Source organism: Petaurus breviceps, unplaced genomic scaffold (genome assembly GCF_028583685.1).
Source record: "Petaurus breviceps papuanus isolate PSGF00001 unplaced genomic scaffold, PetGlider_PUasm1.0 90650, whole genome shotgun sequence".
NCBI classification, from domain to species: Eukaryota; Metazoa; Chordata; class Mammalia; order Diprotodontia; family Petauridae; genus Petaurus; species Petaurus breviceps.
The window spans coordinates 3345925-3371025 of NW_027187299.1; the positions used below are offsets into that span (position 1 = coordinate 3345925).

At 37.0% G+C, this 25101-nt stretch overlaps 1 protein-coding gene across 1 annotated transcript in view; it reads left to right on the top strand.

The window, feature by feature from the left end:
- The window catches only part of PCNX2 (pecanex 2), a 395419-nt gene that overhangs the window by 130745 nt on the left and 239573 nt on the right, over positions 1 to 25101 (top strand). Inside the window, exon 15 of the mRNA XM_069064863.1 lies at positions 1146 to 1237. Within this exon, the coding sequence (XP_068920964.1) occupies positions 1146 to 1237 (92 nt within the window). The remainder of the gene's footprint in view (positions 1 to 1145; positions 1238 to 25101) is intronic.

Sequence of the window (25101 nt, forward strand, 5' to 3'; positions counted from 1 at the left end):
TTACTGTATCGATCTCGACACTTTAGATAATGCCATCGTATATGCCTAGAGCTTCCACATGGTATAGTAGTTAGAGGGCTGACTTTTGAATTGGGAAAACCTGTGTTCATGCCCTGCCCTGACACATACTCGTTGTATGGCAAAGGCACTTGAGCTTTCTCAACCTAAGTTTCCTTATCTATAAAACAGTGGGGTTTGACTTAGAAGTTTCCTCTTAGTAGAAACCTTTGAATCAGGAATACTTGGGTTCAAGTCCTCCCTCAGTCACATACTATCTGTAAGACCATGGACACTTAAACTCTCAGATAACCAAGAAGCTTTCTAAAGACAGAAACAAAAGTTTTTTGAATTTGAAGGCAAAGGATCTAGGCTCAAATCTCACCTATAACATTTACTACCCATGTGATCTTGGACAAGACCTATCACCTCCCTGTGCCTCAGTTTCCACATCTGCAAAAGGAGGAGATTGAACTAGATAACTCTGAGGTCCCTTCCAGCTCTAGAACTATGATAAAATGACCTCTAATATCCCTGCCAGCCTTAAATCTATGATACTATGATTCTGACCTTCAGAGGAATTACCAATATGCATTGACAGAAGGAGAACCTCTGGGAGTTCCCCACCACAGTTGCAGCACAACAATCAGGAGATGCTTCTCTGACTCTTGCCCCACTCTACCATTCCTGGAGGCTTAGTTTATAAATACTGAGGGTTTAATTAATTAGAGTTTATTAATGCTTAGTGTATATATATATATATATATATATATATATATATATATATATAATATAGTATAACTTAGTATAGATCCCCAATAAGCATAGACTATGAAAGATCCCAGCCTTAACTTCTCCAGTGCTGAGATTACAAGCCTGTGCCATCAAACCACCAAACATGTTCATTTTTATTAAATTCCCTGCCACCACTGAGTTGATAGATTATACTATGTCCTTTGTATTGAGATTGCTTCAACCAGGGCTTCTCTCCCAGCACTCACCCTCACCCCCCAAGCCATTGCCATTGCTTATCATTTTGGTCATTCCTATTTATCACCTGCCTACCTTCTTGTGTCTTTACAAGGTTTGCTAGCATGGGCAGGGGATCAGATCTAGAAAGGAACTAACTGGTGATGTTTGCATTTCAGCTGCTGCTGGCACCCTCTCTGCAATCTATAGCATCTCCCGAAGTTTTGTAGTGGCCCTTGTGCTCTATGCATTCTGTTTCACTGCAGTCAAGGTAAGTGTGAATGAGAAAGAATGAGAAAGAATATCTGGGCTGACAAGAGACACATGCCTACTTGACTGCTGTTCTTGTCTCCACATCAACTTTGGATTTTTACTGGAATGTAAAAATTTGTTGTTGTTGTTGTTCAGTCATTTTTCAGTCATGTCCAACTCTTCGTGACCCCATTTGGGGTTTCTTGGCAAAAATACTGCATGGTCTGCCATTCCCTTCATATACATATATACACATGTATGTATTTATATATGCATTTATGTGCATATATATGCATATATAAATATTATATTGGTTATTTGTATGTATATTCTGTGACGGAGCTAGATGACACAGTGAATATAGGTGTAGATATAGGTATAGGAGGTATACCTGCACGCATAAGTGTGTATGTATGGGTGTATAACAACGGAATATACACACATATATATTTGTGTGTATATTATATAAAACAAAATATTTTTATTCATGTGTGTATGATGTCCCAAATATCTTTCAAAAAAGTTCTGGAAGAGGGAAAGATAGTGGCCTTCCCTTTAGTATGATATGTACCTGTTCACTTTGAGGTTCATTTACTGGGCTGTACACCCTTTATCAGGTTGGTCTCATCTATATTTGCTGCATCCATATTTGTTTGGGAGAATAAGTCATATGTTTAAATAACCTTATGTAATCCAGTATGTGTCTTTTTAGATTCATGCCCTCCTTTTGCAAGGCTGAAGGAAAATCATTCTGGTTTTCTCCACCTTCTCTAAAATGGCGCAAAACAACCCTGACAAACCCTATCTTTCACAAGAGGTTGTGAAACTGCATCAAATAACGACTAGAAAGCCAGTTGCAAAGTCAGAATGCCCTTGGCTCAGTTTTTGCCTCTAACAACTGATGGTTGTATGACCCTAGACAAGTCAATTTAACGTCTCATTGTCTTGTCAGCTCACTAAAACTATGGTGTAGAACAGTAGCTTATCTGCATCAGTGGAGAGAATTCCCTCACTAAGTATTTTTCAGTCATTTTTCAATCATGTCCAACTCTTTGAGACCCCAACTGGGGTTTTCTTGGCAGAGATACTGGCATGGTTTGCCATTTCCTTCTCCACCTCTTTTTATAGATGAGGAAACTGAAACAAAAAGAGTTAAGTGACTCACCCAGCTAGTAAGTGTCTGAGGCTGGATTTGAACTCAGGAAGATGAATCTTCTTGACTTCAGATCCAGCAGTCTGTTCACTGCGCCACCTAACTGCCAATTCCTAATACTGATTCTATTAAAATGTGAGCTTGAGAGCAGGGACCATATTTTTGCCTTTCTTTGTATATCTAGCATTCAACACAGCCCCTGGTACATTGTAAATATTTAATAAATGCTTCTTGACTAACAATATTCAAATCACAGACCTAGATAAAAAAATAATCTACTTATTGTGCTTAAATGTATTTCTATTAGCAATGTCAAAGTACAAGCACTATTGACTTCATTGATGGTATTATCTGGCTTTACTCTGATCTGAACTTCCAAATGATTTTGTTTGATAAGGTTTTTATTGCATGTCTTTTATCCTTCTAATATAGTGTAACACTATGTTAGATATGGTCTGTATGAACAGAGGATTGTGGAATTATAGATTTAAACTGGAAAAGACTATATGGTGCAGCACCCTCATTTTACAAATAAGGAAACTGAGACTCAGAAAGGGATAGTGAGTTGCCCAAGGTCACACAGATAGCAAATTAGAGACAGGATTTCAAGTTGATGCTCTCTGACTCCAGAGATGTAGCTTTTTCCATTTTGCTATTTGGGTTCCATATGTATGAAAAAAGCATGGTATGATCCTTGCCTTCATCAGAGTCTCACTGAAGAGACTGAACTTCCAGGCAAGATATCATTAAAGAGTCGTTAAAGACTGCATATAATAAGGTGTCTAATGCAATGTAATAAATGTGCTAAATAGATGGGCTGCATTGTAGCCTGGTGGGTGAATTCAGGCTCTTATGTGAGTAGATTAAGTCACTTCTCTTTTTAAATACCTTAGCTTCGTCATCTGTAAAATAGAGGATGTTTTTATCTCCCAGTGTTCCCAAAAGAATTAATTGAATGAATGTGTGTGAAGTGTTTGAGTTCCTCTGAGAGAAGGGCTCTCTAAGATCAAGGTATAATCATGAAGACTAGGTTATTACCAGGTATTTTTAATTCTCATCAATTGACCTCTAATGAAGCCCTTCAGCATTTCTATTAAATATCTGGAATTCCAGTAGTTTACAGACTCAGTCACAGTTAGCACTGTGAAAAGTTTGGCCTACACTAACTACCTTTGGTCCAAGGCATTCCTTGGTCTGCTATGTATAGGAAGGGAAGGATGAGTAGTAAGAAGAATAGATTTCCTAAAGGCACAGAAATTCAATAAAGAGAGGTGAGATTGATGGGAAACAGGAAACCCAGGCCTTAAGCTTAGGAGCAAAAGGGAAAAATATATATGTATGTATCTGTGTGTATAGATATAGATATAGATAGATATGAGAGGCTATCACACAAAGTACAACTATGAATATCTGGGACTTTTCTTTCTGTTTTTTACTTCCTTTGAGTATATGCCCACTAGTAGAATCATTAGATCAAAGTTACATAGAGTTTAGTTACTTTGTGCTAATTCCAAATTGTTTCTCACAATGGTGGGACAAATATGTAACTTTGCTATGGTCACTTTGTCTTTCCACCTACAATGTTTATTATTTCTCTCCCATTTTGTTACTTTGTGGAGTGTGAAGTAAAGCTAGAAAGTTGTATAAATTTCCATTCTTGTTATTATTAGTTACTTGAAACAATCTTCCATATTTTTATTGACTGGTTATAGTTCTTTGGAACACAAATTGATATCACCCTTATCTTGATCAATATGGCTGGAATATAGGTGGAATCAATGGTGACATAACTGAATAGCTCAGATTATAAAGGGTTTCAAATGCCAAACAGAGGAATGTGTATTTGATTTTGTACATAATAGGAAGTCACTTAAGCCTCTTGAGCAGGAGAATTACATGATCAGACCTGTTTTAGGGATATCAAATTGGCAGTTGTGTGGAAGAGGGATTGTTGAGGAGAGAAACCAGAGGCTGAGAGACTAATTAAGAAACTATTGCAGTTGTTTCAGATGTGAGGTGAGGAGGTCCTAGATTAGAGGGGTGGCTACATGAGTGGAGAAGGGGATAAATATGAGATTATGGATTTAGGATAGACAACACTTGACAATTGATTGGATATGGTAGATGAGGGAGAGTAAAGAGCTGATAATAATTTTGAAGCATGGCAAGATTGTAGTGTCCTTGATATAAATAAGAAAGTTTGGTGGAGGGCTAGGTTTAGGGAGAAGGGTGAGTTCCATTTAGGGCAAATTGAGTTTTTGAGATGTTTGTTGGACAGACAGTTGACTATGTCCAGCATGCCCATAGATGGTAAACAAGCTTTTATTTATCACACATTATCTGATAGGCATGGGATCCAGATATAAGCAAAAAGGACAATCCCTACTCTCAAGGAACCTAGATTCCAATGGGGAAAAACAAAACAAAACAAAGAGGAGATGGAAAACAGAAACTGGAAAGCACTTATGGGGTAGAGGGGTGGATGAAGAGATGTTGGGCACCCAGGGGCAAGGCTGGTAGAAAGAGAGTGGAGAAGTCCAGAGAGTGGGGAGTAGAAGCTAGAGGGAATTGGGACCCAGAAAGAGAAAGCGTTTTGCCTAAGGTCAATTAAAGGTCAACTAAACCCAATGCCCTCCTGTGACTGCTATGTAGAAATTAGGCCCAGTGATCTACACTGGAACCTAAACAAATAATAGTCAGAACCTAGAGATAGTCAAGGATACATATATGCATACAGAGATATATGTGAATATATCTCTGTGTGCATGTATATATGCATGCACATCCACTCTCTATAACATACATACTCACATGCACACGTGCCTATACATAGATACATATATGTATATTGTTCTTTATGACAAATATTCATATAGATATATGTCTCTACATCTATAGATACATATATATGTGTGTGTACTCTTTATAACACATGTACACTCACATGCATGCACAAAGCATTGTAAGCTCAGGCTAAAAATACAAAACAGACAGCAAGAAACATAAGGAGAAAAACAAAGGCAAATAAAAAAAGAAAAAGAATACCAATCAGTCTGCTAGTTTTTCTGATCAAAAAAATAAAAGGTCCTGGCAGCTGGTGGTGATGATGAAAATGTGCTGCCAAATGTCATGAGATAACTCTGGTTGCTGAATGTTTTTGTCATTAAGAGACAATCAGCTGTCACCCAGAGCAGAAAGAGAAAGGAAGAAACAGAAGGGAACAGTAGCTCTGAAACTATTCCATGATTATATTAGTTGATTTTGACTCCTCAGGCTTGTGGCCTAAACTGATAATGGAATTAATTTCAGCAAAATAAGATGTAATAAAATAGCTCTATCTGGTGGTCAGATTCAACAAGTTCAACAAATATTTATTAAGCACCTATAGTTTGTAGAGCACCACTCTAAATTCTAGAAGGTATAACTAGTTGAGATCATACCGTCCTTCACCTTATGTAGCTTATGTCTAGAAGAGGGATAAAGAAATATACACAAAGGGGCAGTTAGGTGGCACAGTGAATATAGCACCAACCCTAGAGTCAGGAGGTCCTGAGTTCAAATCCAGCCTCAGACACTTAACACTTACTAGCTGTGTGACCTTGGGCAAATCACTTAACCCCAATTGCCCTGCCTTCCCCCTCCAAAAAAAATTAATATACAGAAAAAAAACCTAGAAAGCACAATAACATAGAATAATTGAGAGATAAGAATAAGAGTGCTTAATGAGAAGTGGAAGGTTGTTGATAGCAGAGGAATCATGGAACTCTTCAGAGAAGGTGGCATCTGAATTAGGATTCAAAGTATAATGTGTATAGGGGGTGTGGGCCCATGTAATATATGTTTGTCCACATGAGCTGTCTAAATAGGAGTCGTTAGAGTCCTTGATAGATAACAACCTGAGGTCTGGACCATCCCCAGGAAAATGACTAGAGTAGGGCAGGCAAATCCCTAAGCACTGCCAAGCTAGGCAATTTCTTAGGGGACTCAAATTATATCATTCTGTACCCTTAAATATTGTTGATCTAGGGATACAATAGCTTAAAAGTACAACACTTCTCTGATTAATCTTTTTAAATGTTGTTTTATTTTTTCCCAGTTACACGTAAAGACCATTTTTAACATTTGTTTTATTTTATTTATTTTTAAAGCAATTGGCGTTAAGTAACTTGCTCAAGGTTTCACAGCCAGTTATTTCTGGGTGTGCTGCTAAGTATCTGAGCCCAGATTGGATCCCAGGTCATACCGACTCTGGGGCTAGTGCTTACTCACCACACCACCTGGCCACCCCTAATATTTTTTTTAATTAGTTCTAAATTTTCTCTCTCCTTCCCTCACCATTTGATATAGGTTATACATGTTCAATAATCATACACATATCTTAATATCATCAATAGTTGATTGTATTATAAACCATCATATTTAATGATATATCTGGCAAAGAACTAATATCCAAGACATACAGAAAAATCACAAAAACTTATAAAACCAAAAGATATTCTTCAGTGGATAAGTACTTAAAGGATATGACCAAATGATTCTCTTAAAACAATTTATTTTTCTTTTTCAACATTCACTTCCATAAGATTTTGAGTTCTAAATTTTCTCCCCCTCTCTTGCCTCCCTAAGATGGTGTGCAATCTGATACAGGTTTTACTTATACTTTCGTATTAATCATGTTTTTCACACTAGTCACGTTGCAAAGAAGAATTAGGACCATTTTGGAGAAACCATGATAAAGAAGAACAAGAGAGAGAGATTGCAAATAGTATGCTTTGATCTGCATTCAGACTCCATAGTTCTTTTTCTGGATGTGGATAGCATTTGCTGTAATGAGAGTTGTCTTAGATTCTTGCATTTCTAAGAAGAATTAAGTCTATCAAAGCTAGTCATTGTACAATGTGGCTGCTACTGTATGTAATGTCATCTTGGTTCTGCTCACTTCACTCAGTGTCAGTTCATCTAAGCCTTTCCAGGTTTCTTTGAAGTCTGCCTCCCCATCATTTCATATAGCACAACAGTATTCTATCACATTCATATACCACAACATGTTCAGTCATTCTGCAAATGATGACCTCAATTTCTAAGAGCTGCTATAAATATTTTTGTGTAGGTGGGTCCTTTTCCCTTCTTCATGATCTCTTTGGGATATAGACCTAGAAGTGGTATTTCTGTGTCAAAGGGTATGCACAGTTTTATAGCCCTTTGGGCATAGTTCCAAATTGTTCTCCAGAGTGGTTGGATATCCATTCACAACTCAACCAACAATGCATTGGTATTCCGATTTTCCCCAACATTTATCATTTTCCTGTTTTGTCATGTTAGCTAATCTGATAGGTATGATGTGGTGTTTCAGAGCTGTTTTGATTTTCATTTATCTAATCAATAGTGATTTAGGGCATTTTTTCATATGACTATAGATAGCTTTAATTTCTTCTTCTGAAAATTTCCTGTTTGTGTTCTTTGACCATCACATAAAATGAATGGTGAGCAAACACATTTATGTAAACAGATAGCAAGCAGTAATAAGAAGAGAAGTTTTATAGATTGTGTTACAAAATAAACAGAGTGAATGAATTCTTTTAATAGTAGCAAGATGAGATCACAATTCAACCAAAAGAGGTCCTAATCTCAACCAAGAAGAAATTCCCTGAAGTCTCTAGAGAGACAATATGGAAATGAGGGAGCTTTTGCAGAGCCAACTTCTCTCAAATGTCTACAGATTCCAAAATCAACCTTTCTCTATTCACATAAATGGAGTTGGGTGTGAAGAGAGTCTGGAGCCACATATGTCTCTTTTGAAGAAAGAATGTCTATCCTCTTCAAATCTCTTCCACCATCTTCTCCCATAGAAGCATAGTATCAACATCCTCTCCACCAGTTAGGAGATTTTCATGCCTCAGACTCATCAAGAAATCCAGATAACATAAGAATGGCTCAGATTCACCAGATGAAAATGGAAAGGGAGGACATTTTTGACATTGGAAAAGTTTAAGCAAAGGCAAGAATGCTTTTGTTTGGGGATATAAAAGTATATTTGGCTTACTCATATAGCATTTAGAGGGGTCTTGTAGAAATGCAAAAAGTACCAAAGTGAATTAGTCTTTTTTATAAAATCTTTGTACTCTATTACAACTACAACAACAAAATCATAAAAGCTAGATGATACCAATAATCTCAGTGTTACAGAATATTTTACAATGTAGAATGCATTATCAGAACTGCATTCATAAATTGTAAGATTATTTATAAAGAGTAAAATTGCATCTCTGAGGTGCATAGGTGATTATGTTAGAATGTAAGCTCACTGAGGGCAAAGGTTGTTTTTTTATCTGTGTCCTCAGTGACTGGTACATTGTTTATCACATAATAGGTTCTTAATAGATGTTTGTTGATTGATTGTTTCCAGAATCATAGATTTTGGACTAGAAGAGACCTTATGGTATTGATGTAGAAAGGTACATTATGAAGTAGTATTGGGTTGATACTCTTCATGTTAGAAATATTAGAAAAGCTGGTTTAGGATTACACGTATAAGTCTCCTGAGAATTAAACAAAATTATATTCAGACATTGATCCCTGGAATTTGCTTGCCCAACATTCACTTAGATGTCCAAGCTGGGAATTATTGATTTATCCATTGCCTTTTGTTCTAATATTAATAGATTGACTCAAAAACTAAGATCCCAGTGATATGCATGCATGTGTGTCTGTGTGTGTGATGACATGGTAATTAAATCAACACTACCACTCCTAGAGACGATGTGTCAATCTTTTGCCTTATGACTCTACTTATTATCTCCTTGACTTCGCAAATCAAAACACCCCTCCTTGGATATTACTCTCCCTGTTTTCCCCCTTTATAAGAGCAGGGACTGTATTTGTATTTCTGGTGCTCAGCACCTAACATACAGAGCTGAATAAATGTTTCTTCATTTGTTCATTCAAATTGCTCAAGTTCCCCATGAAGAAAAAGTATGTAATTTCATGGATTTTTGTGTTGTTGGGTATAATTTTCTGTTTGAGAGAATTGTGGTCATGAACACAGTCCAAAACTTGCATTGCAGTTGAACCATGAAATGGAGTGAGGGGCCCTTTCTCTGTTAGAGATGTTTCGAGAAAGGATTGACCTGATTTCCCTACTCAGAATGTTATATTTCTTTAAAAGAAAGGTTAAAAAGCTTTCAATGCGAAAGAAAGATGATTATGATGCCCAAGAGATGAACTTACACATAGTACATTAAAGCTTTAAGAAAGCTTAACTTTGAGGGGAAGAAAGGAAAAAATGAAAAGTAAATGGACAACTTTGAAAATAATGTATAGTATTTATTATATAGGTTTTCTTGAAATGGAAATTTATTGCTTTATGTCAAATCTTCCCTTGTGTTCTGCTATGTATATGGCAATGTTTTTTTTCTTTTCTTATTTTGTATTTAAATTTAAAATAAATTTTAAAACTAAAAAACAAGGAAGCTTAGCTCTGTGTGTGTGTTTAGTGTTGTATGTATATGTGTTTAGCAATGCTAAGGAATTCCTTTTTAAAATATTCCTTCACTTATACCTCTCTTGTTTTCACACAGAAGCCTAAATATTGACAACCAAGTAGTTTGTTTTTGTTTTTGTTTTTTTGGTAGAAAAGCAATCTTTCCTATGAGTGTTTGATGGTAACAGGAGGTTTCAGGGAACAATTGCAAGATTTACGAAATATTAGTTGTGAATTATCTGTATAAGAAGTCATCCTTTCTGTTTACATAGAAAAATTATACCTAATTTGAATTTTCATGGAATTTTTCTCCTGATGCTTTTAAGCAGGTAATTCAAAGCAAGCATAAAGATCATTCCATTTGTTCTATTTTGTCTCTACATCAGGAGGAGGGTAGTGGGTGTAATGTAATGCCAAAAGAAGGCAACTTCCCAGGTTCAAAATACCAGCATAGGTGCTCTCTATTTTATTCAGTGACAAACCAAGAACAGAGAAGATCAAAACATGACATCATTCAAAATACAGCATTTACTAAGTGTGATTAAATAATCTCCAAGTACTACCCCACCCCAGGACCTTCCAATCATTCAATCAATTACAAAGTCTCCGTTCTAAATACTTCTCCACCCCTAGGCTATACCTTAATTAAGTCCACCACAAAGCCCCTCTTCTCAAATGGAGATTAGTTTCCAAACATAAGGTCAAAAGTTCCCCACCCCTGGATCACAATTGAATCTACCCCAGAGTTACATCAAGTTTAAACACAGCACTTAATACCCAAATGGAGGTCTTTTCTTCACCTTGACAGGAGGCAAGTTCTCAGCAATCTTAGTTCCTGGGGAGACAAGGCTTAGCAAGGCCATAAGATACATTGCCAGTCCCTTCATGAATTCATCCTCTGTCTGTAGAACAGTCCTAGAACCCCTGAACACATTAGCAAAGCCCTCTCCCAGGATTTCTGTAAACATACAACAAGAAAATCCTTCTTCAGGGCTTCTGAACCAACAGAAAGGCTCCCAGACCCCTGCAACAACAGCACTGTCCTTCACCAGAGGACAGTATTCACTCTGTCTGCAGGACAGTCTCCAGACCCCTGCAACAACAGTACTGTCCCTCACCAGTGGACAGTATTCACTCTCTGTCTGCAGGACAGTCTCAGGGCTTCTTAGCCAACAGCCAGGTTCCAGGACTTCTTCAACAAAAGGACAGTCTTTCACCAGTGGACAAATCTGGCAAAATAACATCAAAACAGACAGACAAAGTACCAGCAAAACAGCCATGTCTCCTCAGTCCTTGGCAGCTCAGGGGGCAGGTCTCAAAAGTCCAGGGCAATTCAAAGCGGCCACCAGCAATTCTCTTAGTCTCTCTCTCTCCACGAGGTGCTGCTTCCAAAAAGATCTTCCGCCTCTCTCTAGTGTCTCTCCAAATCTACATCACCAGCTCCTCCCAGTTCAGGACTTTCTTTTCACATCAACAAGCCCATCCCACAGGTGGGATTAACAAACTCTGGGTTTTAACACAATCAATTTGAAAACCAAGCCAATACAGGGGAATCTTTAATTGCCATTACTATCACAGTGGGAAACTTAGACCTGAGAGCATTATCCATGAAATCTTTAATTGTATATCTTAAAGCACTGATATAATAAGAAAACAATGGGATTGATTTTTTAAAGTAGATTTTGAAATGAGAATGGGCATGAATAAGGAGTAAAGAAGCAAAAATTTTAACCAGCATTGATCAGGTTCTGAATTAAGTGGTACAAACAAGTTTTATAAATGTAAATGAGTAAGAAGTATGATCTAGTGTAGTTATTTTAAGAATCAGAGTCAGAACTTGGGGTCTAACCTTAGCTGTGATTTCTTATTATTGTTGACCTAGAATATAACTTAGCCTCTTTTTGACCATCTTTTTTAAGGCAATATTTAACTGTTCTTTTATTAATGTAAATTTTAGTCAAATTTCTAAAGTGATTTAATGGTTAAAGGGTGTTCTATAATTGCTGAATTTTATTTATCTAAAACTTTGTTTCTGCAACAGTAGTTCTAAGTTTGAGAGACAAAATTAATATTTCTTTTTTCCTTTATTTTATTCAAACTAAAGGTGACACTCATCATGAATATCAGTGCTCAGTTAATAAACAAATATATAAGCATTTACTATGCTCCAGGTATAGTCTTGAGTGATGGAAATACAAATAGAAAAAAGACAGTCCATGCCCCTAAAAAGCTTACATTCTAATGGGGGAAAACAATACATAAAAGGAAATTTTAAAAGGGGCAGGTGGGCAAGGGAAGAAAAATATTCATGTGTCAGGTCATGGAAGAGAAAGTCAGGAGTGCAGCCTGGAGAGGAATGCCGGGTGTTCTCCTTAACAGACATTCTGGAAGGTGTCATCCAATCAGAGGAAGGGGACAGTGGATCAGAGAGTACTACAGAAGGTTGAATTCTCGGGCTGAAATGATGGGTGAAGAGGAGTCTGGAGCATAATGGAGAGCAATATCTGGAATACAGCCTAGGGAGTTAGGAATTTTTATTTTATTGAAATTAAAAATAGGGGCGGCCAGGTAGCACAGCGAGTAAGAGTACCAGCTCCAGTGTCGGGATGACCTGCATCAAATCCAGGCTCAGATACTCAGCACCATACCCAGACATAACTGGTCGTGTAACCTTGAGCAAGTTACTTAACCCCGATTGCTTTAAAAAAAAAAAAAGAAATTAAAAGTGATAATCATCATGAATATTGAGGGAAAACAGGACTGCTTTTATTTTAAAATATGTATACACAATATGACTTGAATCAGGTGGAAAAATCAGATGAACCAAAGCCCCAGGGCTTCTCTGCAGATTCCATAAGGACCTAGAACTAGAGAAACCTCAGATACCATCTAGGTCTAGTCCAACCCCTTCATTTAAGAGAAGAGGAAAGTAAAACCCAGGGAGACTGTGACTTGTCCAAGGTCAGGTAGTAAGTGTCAAAAGTAGGATTTGAACCCAGGTCCCCTACCTTGAGTCTGTACTTTCTCTACTTTGTACCATGTTACCCACCCCTTTCTCGACTTTTTTCCCTGGAAAGTTTTTTTTTAAGAATTATAAACCATTTTTAAACCTATTGTTCTCAATGGGGTCATGTTCTAAATTTGCTTAATGAGTATTGGAATTGCTATTGCTTTAGACAGAGCTTGGCAAAATACCTATCACTGTGTAAGTTATGTATGTTTTCCCAGGTCTAGTTGATGATCATTTCTACTCTTCAGGAATTTCACTAGTTGTATTCATAGTACTAATAATACTTTTGATAATAAATTATAATGATAAGATAAGAAATTATTCTTATTGATGGAGACCTCTCTGTATCTATAGTCTAAATTAAGCTGGTCCAGCCTTCTACAGAGTAGATGAATAAAAACTCACCAGGCCACTCCACTCCCACCTCTACATCTGCTTAGAATATATATATATATATATATATTTAATTTTATGTTTATTTTTAGTTTACAACAATCATTTCCACAAGATTTTGAGTTACAAATTTTCTCCGTCTTTTCCCTACCCACCACCACAAAACAGTGATCCCACTGAATACCCCCTTCCCTAATCTGCTTTCTCCTATATCCTTCCCCATTCCCCCTCCAACTTTCCAGTGGGGCAAGATAGATCTCCATACCCCAGTGCCTATATGTATATTATTTCCTAGTGCATATAATAATAATAATAATAATTTTTTAAACATTTGATTTTAAAACTTTGAATTCCAGATTCTTTCCCTTTCTTCCCTCTTCACCCACCCTTACTGGGAAGATAAGCAATTCAAAATAGGTTGTACATGTTGTAGTTACACAAAACATTTCCATAGTGGATATATTGTGAAAGACCGACTATATTTCCCTCCCTCCTATCCCATCTCCCACTTATTCTATTTCCTACTTTGACCCCGTCCCTTTTCAAAAGTGTGTGCTTCTAACTACCCTGCTCCCTAATCTGCCCTCCTTTCTATCATCCCCCCTCTTATCCCATTACCTCCTACTTTCTTGTAGGGTAAGATACCCAATTTAGTATGTATGTTACTCCCTCCTTAAGCCAAATTCAATGAGAGTAAGGTTGACCCATTCCCTTTTGCCTTCCTGTTCTTCCTCTCCATTTTAACAGTTTTCCCTTGCCTCTTTTATATGAGATAATTTACTCTATTCTGTCTCTTCCTATCTCCTCTCATTATATTCCTCTCACACTGCTTAATTTTATTTTTTAAATATCATCCCTTCCTATTCAATTGATCGTGTGCCCTCTATGTATACCTGTATTCATATATACACATACTCACATGTATTCATATGCACATATACCCTCATATATAGACATATGTATGTTTGTGTATGTATATATATATTCCCTTCAACTATCCTCATACTGAGAAAAGTTTCATAAGTTACAATTATCATTTTTACATGTAGGAATGTAAATAGTTCAACTTTGATAAGTTCCTTATGATATCTTTTCCCTGTTTACCTTCTCATGCTTCTCTTGCTTCTTGTATTTGAATGTCATATTTTCTATTCAACTCTGTTTTTTTCATCAAGAATGCTTGAAAGTCCTCTATTTCATTGAATGACCATGTTTTCCCCTGAAATGTTATACTCAGTTTTTCTGGGTAGGTGATTCTTGGTTTTAATCTAGCTCCTTTGTCCTCTGGAATATCAATATCATATGCCCTTTGATCCCTTAATGTAGAAGCTGCTAGATCTGTGTTATCCTTATTGTGTTTCCACAATATTAAAATTGTTTCTTCTTGGCTGCTTGTAATATTTTCTCCTTTATCTGGGGAACTCTGGAACCTGGCTATAATATTCCTAAGAGTTTTCTTTTGGGGATCTTTTACAAGAGGCAATCTGTGAATTCTTTCAATTTCTATTTTGCCCTCTAGTTCTAAAATATCAGGGCATTTTTCCTTAAGAATTTCTTGAAGGATGATTTCTAGGTTCTTTTTGATCATGGCTTTCAAGTACTCCAATAATTTTTAAATTATCACTTCTGTATCTATTTTCCAAGTCAGTGGTTTTTCCAATGAGATATTTCATGTTACCTTCTATTTTTTCATTTGTTTGGATTTGTTTAATAGTATCTTGATTTCTCATAAAGTCATTAGCTTCCATTTGCTCCAATTTAATTCTGAAGAAATTATTCTCTTCAGTGAGCTTTTGAAATTTTTTTTTTCCATCAGACAAATTCGGCTTTTTAAGGCATTCTTCTCCTCGTTGGCTTTTTGGGCCTCTTTTGCCTTTTGAGTTAGTCTATTTTTTAAGGTGTTATTTTTTTCAGTCAGGTTGTTGACTTGCTTTTCATGATTTTCTTACATCATTCTCATTTCTCTTCCTAATTTTCCTCCACTTCTCTTACTTGGTTTTCAAAGCCTTCTTGAACTCCTCTATGGCCTGTAAATAGTTCATATTTTTCTTGGAAGCTTTTGGTGCAGGAGTTCTGACTTCATTGTCTTCCTCCCATTCCATGCTTTGATCCTTTTCTAATATTTGACTGCTGTGCTTGCCTTGCTTCCTTTGCTTGCTCATGTTGCCACTCAATTACTTGACTTTTGAGCTTTTTGCCACAGTAGAACTCTGCTTCCAGAGAGGAGAGCTTTGACCCAAATCTCTGGGGTTTTTGCAGCTGCCTGAGCTTTATTTGGGTGGCCTCCAGAGGCTCTGGCACCTGTTCACACACCTCAAGACCTCCACTCAAGACAGTGATCCAGATCCAAACAGGTTAAAGCAAGAGTGATTACCCTCTGAATGGTCCCATGGCCACCTATGATCTGCAGGCCAGGATCTCTGAAGCAGCCACATGGCTGTGGCTGTATGGCCACACTGTCTCTGATGCTTCTTGCCTTCTCACCCACAGGGGCAGAGACCAGATCATGCTCTCAGTCCCCCTGTTCCTACAAAGTCCATACTAACTTTTACTTTGTCTTTGGCATTTATGGATTGATAATTCTGAAAACTGCCATAGCTGCTGGTGATCCACTCTTCTGAAGTCCACTCCAGCTGTCTGGTCAGGGCCTCCCTGGGCCTGAAACCCCAGGCTCACATGGGGTTGGGCTCAGCTCCCAGCTTGGTGTGATGGACCCTTTCTGATGGCCTTCCAGGCTTCCTATAGCAGATTTGTTTCTCTTTGACACTTTGTGGGCTCTGTAGCTCTAAAGTTTGTTTAAAGTCACATTTTATAGGTTTTTGAGGTGGTTATTGGTGGGGGTGGGGCTCATGGAGTTTTCCTGCTTCTATGCTGCCATCTTGGCTCTGCCCCTGGTTTATATTTATTAAGCCCTGGCTATGTGTCCACTATTAGTATGGATAGTGAATAAAATTCTGGCCTTGGAATCAAGGAAAACTTGGTTCAAATTTACCTCATTCACTACTAACAATATGACCACAGGCAAGTCACTTAACTTCTCTTAACCTCAGTCTCTCCATCTACAAAATGGAGATAAACAGAGCTATTGTAAGGCTCAAATCTAGCATTAAGGATTGCAAGGCAATAGATTGTGATCAGTTACAGTAAGTAAATATGAAAGTGGAACACATGATAGGGGCGGCCAGGTGGCTCAGCGAGTAAGAGCACCAGTTCCAGTATTGGGACGACCTGGAGATCGAATCCCGGGCTCAGACACTCAGCACCACACCCAGAAATAACTGGCCGTGTAACCTTGAGCAAGTTACTTAACCCCAATTGCTTAAAAAAAAAGTGGAACACTTGAGGCTGATGGCAAGATCAAGGGTATGACCATCTCTGTGTGTAACTGCAATGGGGTGGAGGAGTATAGGTCATGGGAAATGTACAAATTGAGTAACTAGAAAGTTGAGTTGTTTGAAAGAGTAATAACCTATATATTAAGGTCCCTTAATAGGAAGAAAAAAGTTGGAGAGGAAAGAAACATTGTAAGTCAGTCACTGAGTTTATTGGAGGAAAAAGGGATCAGGTTATAGTTTCAGATTCCAAACAAAGGAGTAATTCTTAGCCCTAAATCTATTCTACATGCTAAACATATTAGACTGAGACCTATGCTTTAGGAAAATCAGCTAAGTGGAGAATGGATTATAGTAGGGAGTAGAGAGTATGACCTGAATGACGATCTAGCAAAGAAGATCAAAAAGTGATCTGACTAGTAGGAAGAGAACCAGGAAAGAGAAATGCCATGAAGACCCAGAAAGAAGAAAACTAGCTGGAATGGTCAGATTAAGTGAGGATATTTTAAAGTGGGGAATACATGGGTGTGTTTTTAGGCAGCAGGGATAGAACCAGTAGATAGGGAGAGACTGAAGATTAGAAATAGAATGGGGATGATGGTGGGGGCAGTCTACTGGACAAAATTGGAGGTCATGAGATTAAGGCTCTATCTAGAAGAGTTGGCCTTGGCAAGGATAAGGGCCACTTCTTCATTGATATAAAAGAGGAGAGATAGTGGGGGAAGATATTGAGGTTCTTATCTCTCTTGGATGACATAGGAGCAAGTATGCAATTACTGTGTAGACCACATAACTTTTCACAGGGCTGAAGTACTTGATGCTGTGCAAAATGCTTTCCTCAGAATAAATATGTTAGATGGATAGGAGAAATGTTATTGTCCTCATTTTCCAGATAAAGAACTGAGACTCAGAGCCCTGGAATGACTTTTTCAGATTCTTCTGAATCCCAAGTCTGCTTGTCTTTCCACTACACCAGCCTAAGATAATGTAGTCTATAGATGCTTAACATCTCTTTATAAACTACAGATTGAGGGCTGCATTTTCACACGAGATCAGAACAATTGGTCCTTTTTCTGTTCTTTTTTTTAAGCACAGAGAATTTCCTAATGGACTCTCAGATTGATTTCACTTTCAAATACAGCATGTACTAAGTCCCTTGAGTTGTATAAGAATGGTTAACAAAATGGTGGGGCTTTTTTGGGAGGGGATAGAGGTGGATAAAAGACTCTCTTTAGCTTAATGCACCCACACCCAGAGCTGTGATCTCCCTTCATACTTAATGATGCACTTATTATGCCTTTACTGCTAATTCTTTGGCTTCATTGAGTTGATGGGCTGCTCTGTTTTCAACTGCCTTAGGATGGTGGACTCTGGTGAGCTATCAAGTGTTCTACACCTTACCTAAGAGATTTCTCTGGCCTGTCTGGGTAACCTTATTCATCACTGTTGTTTATTATGGGTTGCTGAAAATAGCTTGATAGGTTAATAAACTTAGAACCAGACTGAAGGGTTGTGAGTTAATTTTGCTTTCCAGAATGTTAATTAGTAAAAGCAAATTAGTTGTCCTTTAATTTCATGTGCCTTTTTTTCCTTCTTCCACGTTTGTAGTGTGGAACAGGAAAATAGAATCCCTGATTGACTTGTGTATTGGACAGTGATATATGAAAACAACTGGCATATTTGCCTCCCTGGAGGGAGATTTAGTAAGTAATTAGTTGTACTTTCTTTGTGCCTGAGTGAATCATGTTTTCTATGAGATTAAGTATATGAAATGCTCTTCAGACTTTAAAGTAGTTGTTACTATCATTATTACTTATTAAGAAATTATATTTTAAAGCATTCTTGTTATAATTTGACATTGTTAAATATCATTAGAAGAAGGTTAGATTTCATTAAGGAGAGGAAATTTCAATATGGAAATGACCTTGACCAACATGAATTAAAACCCACTTATTATTTAAAGCCTAAGCATATGTGTGGGGCTCATAGAGGTTTAGTGACTAGTCAGAAATCACATAGTATCAGAGGTGGACTTGAACGTAAGTGTTCTTCAGTCTATCAACAATCACGTGCCTTCTTTCTTATTATTAAGCTTTATTAATTTAATTTAATTTTTATATTATTTATATTTTATTATTTAATAATTAATTATTAGCTTTATTAATGGGAAGCGTTCCCTGTACTTAATACTTGCAGAGTAAGACAATAGCATGGCCCCTTGCTGTTTTAAAACCAAAGTAAAGCAAAGCAAGCTGCTGTCATAGAACTAGAAACTTGTCGGAACTAGAAGAGAAAATAGAAATCATGACCCTAATGATCTCATTGGGCAATGAGGAAACTAAAGCCCAAAGAAGCTGCTTGAACAAGATCACCAAATGAATCACAGCAGAGCTGAAACTAGAAACCAAACATCTTAGCTTCAATTCAATAATATTAATTAGCACTTAGAAAGAGTCAACTGTGATAGATACTGGTGGTGCAAAGAAGAGCTAAAGCATAATCTCTGCCCTCAAAAAGATTGCAATCTAACAAGAGGATAAAACATGCATAAGTTCCTAATAAAGAAAGCAATGCAATGAATGCAAAATAGAGTACCATCCCTCAAAAAGCATGCATTAAGCATCTTCTGTGGCAGATTAGTACTACAAGCTGGATACTGTGCTTCCAAGCAAATTAGTACAAGAAATTTGGAAAAAATATCACTTTGAATTTGGATAAAGATAGGGCATTGGTTGAATCTAGGAAAGATTAATGAACTCTATCAGACTAAAATGTTGGATTCAGGTGGGATTCCATTCCAGTCATGAGCAAAGACACAGACATTGAGAAGAATAGCCTGAAATAAGTCTAGAAAGGTTGGAACTAGATTGTGAGGGTTTTGAATATCTATGTAAGAAATGTATATTTTATTCAGTAGTCAAGAGAGAACCATAAATTTATTTTATTTAGTTTTGGCCGAGTTGCAATTTTGATCATTGAGTCATGCACAGAACTGGCAAGTATTGTGAAGGATGGATTAATAATTGAGGAAAAGTAGGAGGCAAGAAAATTTGTTAGGAGGCATTATAAATGTTCAGGTGAAAGTTGATGAAGGCCTAAGCTAGGGAAAGGACATGTGGTAGTGGGAGGAGGGTAGGTATCAGAGATACCTTAAAAAATAGAATTAACAGGACTTGGCAACTGATTGGATGTTGAAGATGAGAGAGAAGAAAAGGCAAAAATAACTCTGAGGTTTTGAACCTAGGTTTCTGGGTGGGTGGTGTCACTCATAACAGAAATGCACATATAAAGGGGAGGAGCCAAATTTTGCAGGATCATAGGATTTAGAGCAAGTGAGTACCTTGGAGATTATCTAGTGATAGGATCAGAGATGTAAAGCTTAAAGATCCCTCAGAGGCCATTTAGTCCAATGCTCTCATTTTACATGTGAAGCAAAAGAGACCAAGGTAATTTAAAGTGACTTGTTCAAAGTCATAAGGCAGCATCAGACCAATTCTCTTATCTTAAGACAAGAATATTGAGAAACAGAGAAATTAGGCCCCTTGCCAAAGGATTCACAAGTAGAAGTAGAAAAGCCAGAGTCAAGTCTTTTGGTGCAAAATCTAGCGGGGTTTTTTTCTTGTTCACTATGGTGTGTTTACTTTGTACATTCTGGATTTGAGATACTAAGAGGACTGTTGATATCCATTAACTGGCAGCTGGAAATATGGAAATGAGCTTTTATGAAAAGTTGGAAGTGAAAGAAGATTTGGGGATTATCTAGATTTTTAGTCTCCTCCTATAGATAAAGTTGAAGACTATAGACATGGGATTGGACCAGGACATCAAGGTCAAAAATATAGAGAGAAAAGGAGAAGGTAAAGAACAGAAACTTGGGGGATTTCTGTGTTTGAGGTATGAGAGGAGATGCAGAGAGTTGTTGGAGTATAGGGAGAGAACCATGAAAAAGTGTTAGGTAGAGGAAATTATCTAGACAGAAGATTCTGTCAACAGTGACCAATGCTATTGGTCAAGGAAGATAAAGGTAGAAACTGAGAAATATTTCAATACTTCAGTACATTATAGATCTGTACTTATGTCAGTGTGGGGTCTCCTTTCACAAACAGAGATCCCAATTCCACTATGCCTTAGGAAATTCTTTGTGAATTGGTGTGACTGAAAAATTCATCATTCTGTAACTGATCTGATGAGATGCTCATCTATGGGAAGAAGAAAAGACCATTTATATTAGTGAATAGAAGAGGACTGGTGACCTTGGAGTCAATCAATAAGCTTTTATTAAGCTCTTACTATCTTCCAGCCATTGTGCTAAGTGTTGAGCAGTTCTCTGGAAAGGCAAGAACATGGTCCTTGCCCTCAAGAGCTCATATTCTAATGGGGAGAGACAAAATACAAACAATGTACATACAAGATGTGTAAATGGAAAGTTAATGGAAAGGCCTTGAACCAGGCCTTTTTTTCAGGCCTCTTTTCTTTAGGAACTTATTTTCCATCCTGTGTTTTGAAGACACCTAGGGTTCTGTGAAAGCTTGCCAGGCCTCAATGGGGTATTTTGCAAGTGGAAGTAGGTTGTAGGTTCTTTTGTGAAATGGCTGCAATTTTTCCATATTTTAAGTTCACAGGAGGATATTATTTCTAAATCCAGCTCCTTTCTCTTCTTCTGTTTCCAAGTGATACTGTCACCCTCACTGCAATTCATTTGTTCCACAGGTCAGTGAAGAAGTAGGCCAGAAAACAAATGGTGTAAGTGTGACCATTCGAGTTGGAAAATGTTTTACCTTTGTTTTTACCCTGACCCAGATAAGGAGCAATATAAAAAGAACTACTTTTATGACAATCCCAATAGCAACTTTCATTCCCAACTTTACTACCCTTAAAATATACATAATATTATTATTTCAGATTTCCTCTTGACTATAAGCTAGTTTCAGTCTGAAGGACAAATATATGTATATATGTGTGTGTGTATTATCCTTTGACTAGAAACTCTGTTTATTACTTAAAGCCCTTCACAACCTAATCCTAATGTACCTTTTGAGCCATTTTATACATTATTTCCTTTCGATCCCAACACATTTGCCTTGCTGTTTCTCATACGTGATACTATTTCTTATCCCTATGCCTTTGCTCTGGCCATTCTCTATGCCTAAAATGTAACTTAGAATCTCTGATTTCCTTCAAAGCTCAGCTCATGTAACAGCTTTTATGTGAAACTTTTCCCTCTTCCCCCAGAAATATTAGAGATAGGGACCAGACTTGTGTAGTATTGAGAATTCTCAGGGGAGAAAATTTCTTCCACCAATGCAATCTTGCCTGCAGCTTAAAAGTCTTAGGTAGTTGTTTAAAACACTGAAAGATTAAGTGATTTGCCAATAGTCATCCAATCATTATGTGTCAGAAGCAGTCTCTGAATCCAGGTTTTCCTGGCTTAGGGCCCAGTTCTCTATCTACTGCCTCTCCTTCATGAAATTACCTTAGATTTATTTTGCATATCCTTAACATATGCTTATATATGAGTATGTTGTCTTCCCCCATAGAATATAAACTCCTTGAGGGCGGGAACTGTTTCATTTTTGTTTTTACATGTTCAACATCTCTCATATAGTAGCTGTTTTAAAAATACTTGTTTATTGATTGGTTATTTGAAACAACCATTTGAATGAAGTTTTGTAAACTTTAATTTCTTTTTAGCATAAAGCATCTATGATTTTAAAAAGTTTGAAAATGTCTGTTGTAGGTTATGCTTCCTCCATGTGATGACAATGAGGTGTCATGGTCATAGAAAGACTAATGGGGATCAAGCTCTGTTTAATAGCAGACATTTTCAGACAGGCTGTGACTTCAAAGCCACAAAACAATCCACCTGCAGAGATGGAAAAAGGGAGATTGTTCCTCATCTTTAGATGGAAGATGGCTGAGCAAAAATAGGAATTAATGGTTTACCTTCAATCACACAGACTGGGAAGGTGGCAACATTTGGTTAAGGACTTTGAAACATAAAGACATTGATGTTGATACCTTGGGCGAAAGGGCTCTTGAAATGTGGTTTTATGAATCTTTAGAACCCATTAGGAATACGGCTTGATAAAGTTAGACTTTATCATGAAGCAAGATGAACGTATTCTCATGACACCAGGCTACTGGGCAGGACTTTCAAGAACACCCATTACTCCTCTCTCAATTTTTGTTGTCTTCTGAGGAAGTGGAAAGAATGTGAGTAGCCCTACAATCTACAAACAAATATACATTAGAATCATAGGATTTAGATCTGGAAGTGATCTTAGATAGTTTAATCCCCTTATTTTAAAAAAATGAAAAAAAAATTCAATCCTGGAGATTTTGTCAGCAGGACTTAAGATTAATTAGGTGATAATAGTAAATGGGGTTAGCTAAGTAAGGGTAGGCAATGGAGACATAGATCTGTTGCTCTTCTTCAGTAGAAATGTCCAAATAGGGTTTTCTTAACAGAGATGTTGGAGTGGTTTGCCACTTCCTCCTCCAGTTTATTTTACAGATGAGAAAACTAAGGTAGACAGGGTTCAGAGACCGTTTTGTGATCCCTTTGGGGGTTTTCTTGGTAAAGGTGCTTATGGTGATTTGCCATTTCTTCCTTCAGCTTGTTTTGCAGTTAAGGAACTGAGGCAAACAAGGTTAAATGGCTTACCCAGGGTCACACATCTAGTAAGTGTCTGAGATCAGATTTGAACTCAGATTAATTTTCTTGACTCCAGACCTAGCACTATGTCCTCTGCTCTGCCTGGCTCCCCGTGACACATAGATTATTGTAAAACAAATTGCAATAGTTAGAAAAGTTAAAAGCTAGATTCGTATTTTAGTAGTGAGGACACAAAAGAAGGTATAAACCCTTGAGATGTTATGGAGAAAGTGTTGGTAGTATTTTGTAATTGATTTAATTTGAGAAGGTGGTTAGGGGGCAGTAAGAGTGTCCTTGAAATGGTGGAGTGGAAAATGACTGAATCTGAGGGGTTAGTAGAAAGATGGCTACATCTCTAAAAGGCTTGGGGAAGGCAAGAAGATGTTATTGCACCACCCAGACATGATCTTTCCTTCATTCCATCTCCTAGAACAACTATTGCCATGGAACACTTATCACATATTAACTTGTACCAGGTTGTTTGTGTACATGTATCTTTAAGGAACATTCAGTCTAAGACCATGAAGAAACTCTCTATTCTTAAAATGAGAAGACATCTCTACATTCTCTCCCTAATATTATGAAAAATATAAGCACAAACACAAATGTATAATATATAATTATTCTTGATCCATACCCGTCAATAAAATAAGTGTTGATATTTTGTGCGAATAAGGATTAAAACAAAAAGGAGGGGGGAGGGAGAAGAGGCCAGGACAAGTCTTTTCTGGGAAAAAAAAAAGGTAGCTGAGAGATACAGGAAGAGCACCAGGCTTTGTAGTCAGAAAGATCTAGGTTAGAATCTTGCCTCAGATGATTATTAGTGGTGTCATAGACAATTCACAACCCCTCTGAGCCTCAGTTTCCCACTTTGTAAAATGGGAAAAATAATAGTACTTACCTCATTCAAATATTTACTTTGTTTTTGAGGATCAAATGATAAAAAACATGCAAAAAAGTAGGTAACTGTAAATTATCCCTGTTATTATCATGGAATTTCATCTCTTGAATGCCCACACATGCATAGGGTCATATGCTAAATCCATCTAAACATGTATGAAGTGTCTACTATATAACAGTCACTGTACTAAGCACTAGGGATTAAAAGAAAGGTAAGAGAGGTCCTTATTCACAATCTAATGGGGGAAATAACATGTAAATAATTATATATAAACAAGCTATGCAAAGATTAAACTGAAAATAATCAATAGAGGAAAGGAAGTAGAATACAAAGAGATTGAAGATGGGACCTTAGCTGAGACTTGACAGAAGCCAGTAGGGTTGACGTAAAATTTGTGTGAATTATAGAGTCAGCAAAGTAGTAGAGTTACACCAAATTCCTATGTAACTGAATCTTTGTGGAAAATTTCCTTCATCTGGTTTTTTAGCTTAAAAGCAAATTTATTTCTGGGGTGGGTCTTCCAAATTATAGTAAATGTGAAGATATGAAACTCAAAAATGTACCTTTAGTTATCTGGAGAAGGGATATCCTTTGACTTTTCTTTCTTTTTTAAAGAAGGAAAACTGTTTAATTTAATTTAATTTAAAACTGTTATGAGATACAGAGTAAAATGAGGATTTGACCTCCTGGTATTATTAAATTATTAAAGTTTGAATTTTTCAGACAGTAAATTTCAACAAATACATATCTATAATTTCTCAGGAAATAATATGGAAAGCTAGATTCCCTTCAAAGATATGGTTCTTTTCTCAAAGTGTTTTTAAACAAAACTGTACTAACCTATACATTAAACCAACATAATTTGCAGATGCATATGAAACTCTACACTGTAAAATCTAGAACTGTAAAGTTTCATTTCTACTACATAAAAACATTTCAACATCTATGGGAGTTTTCTG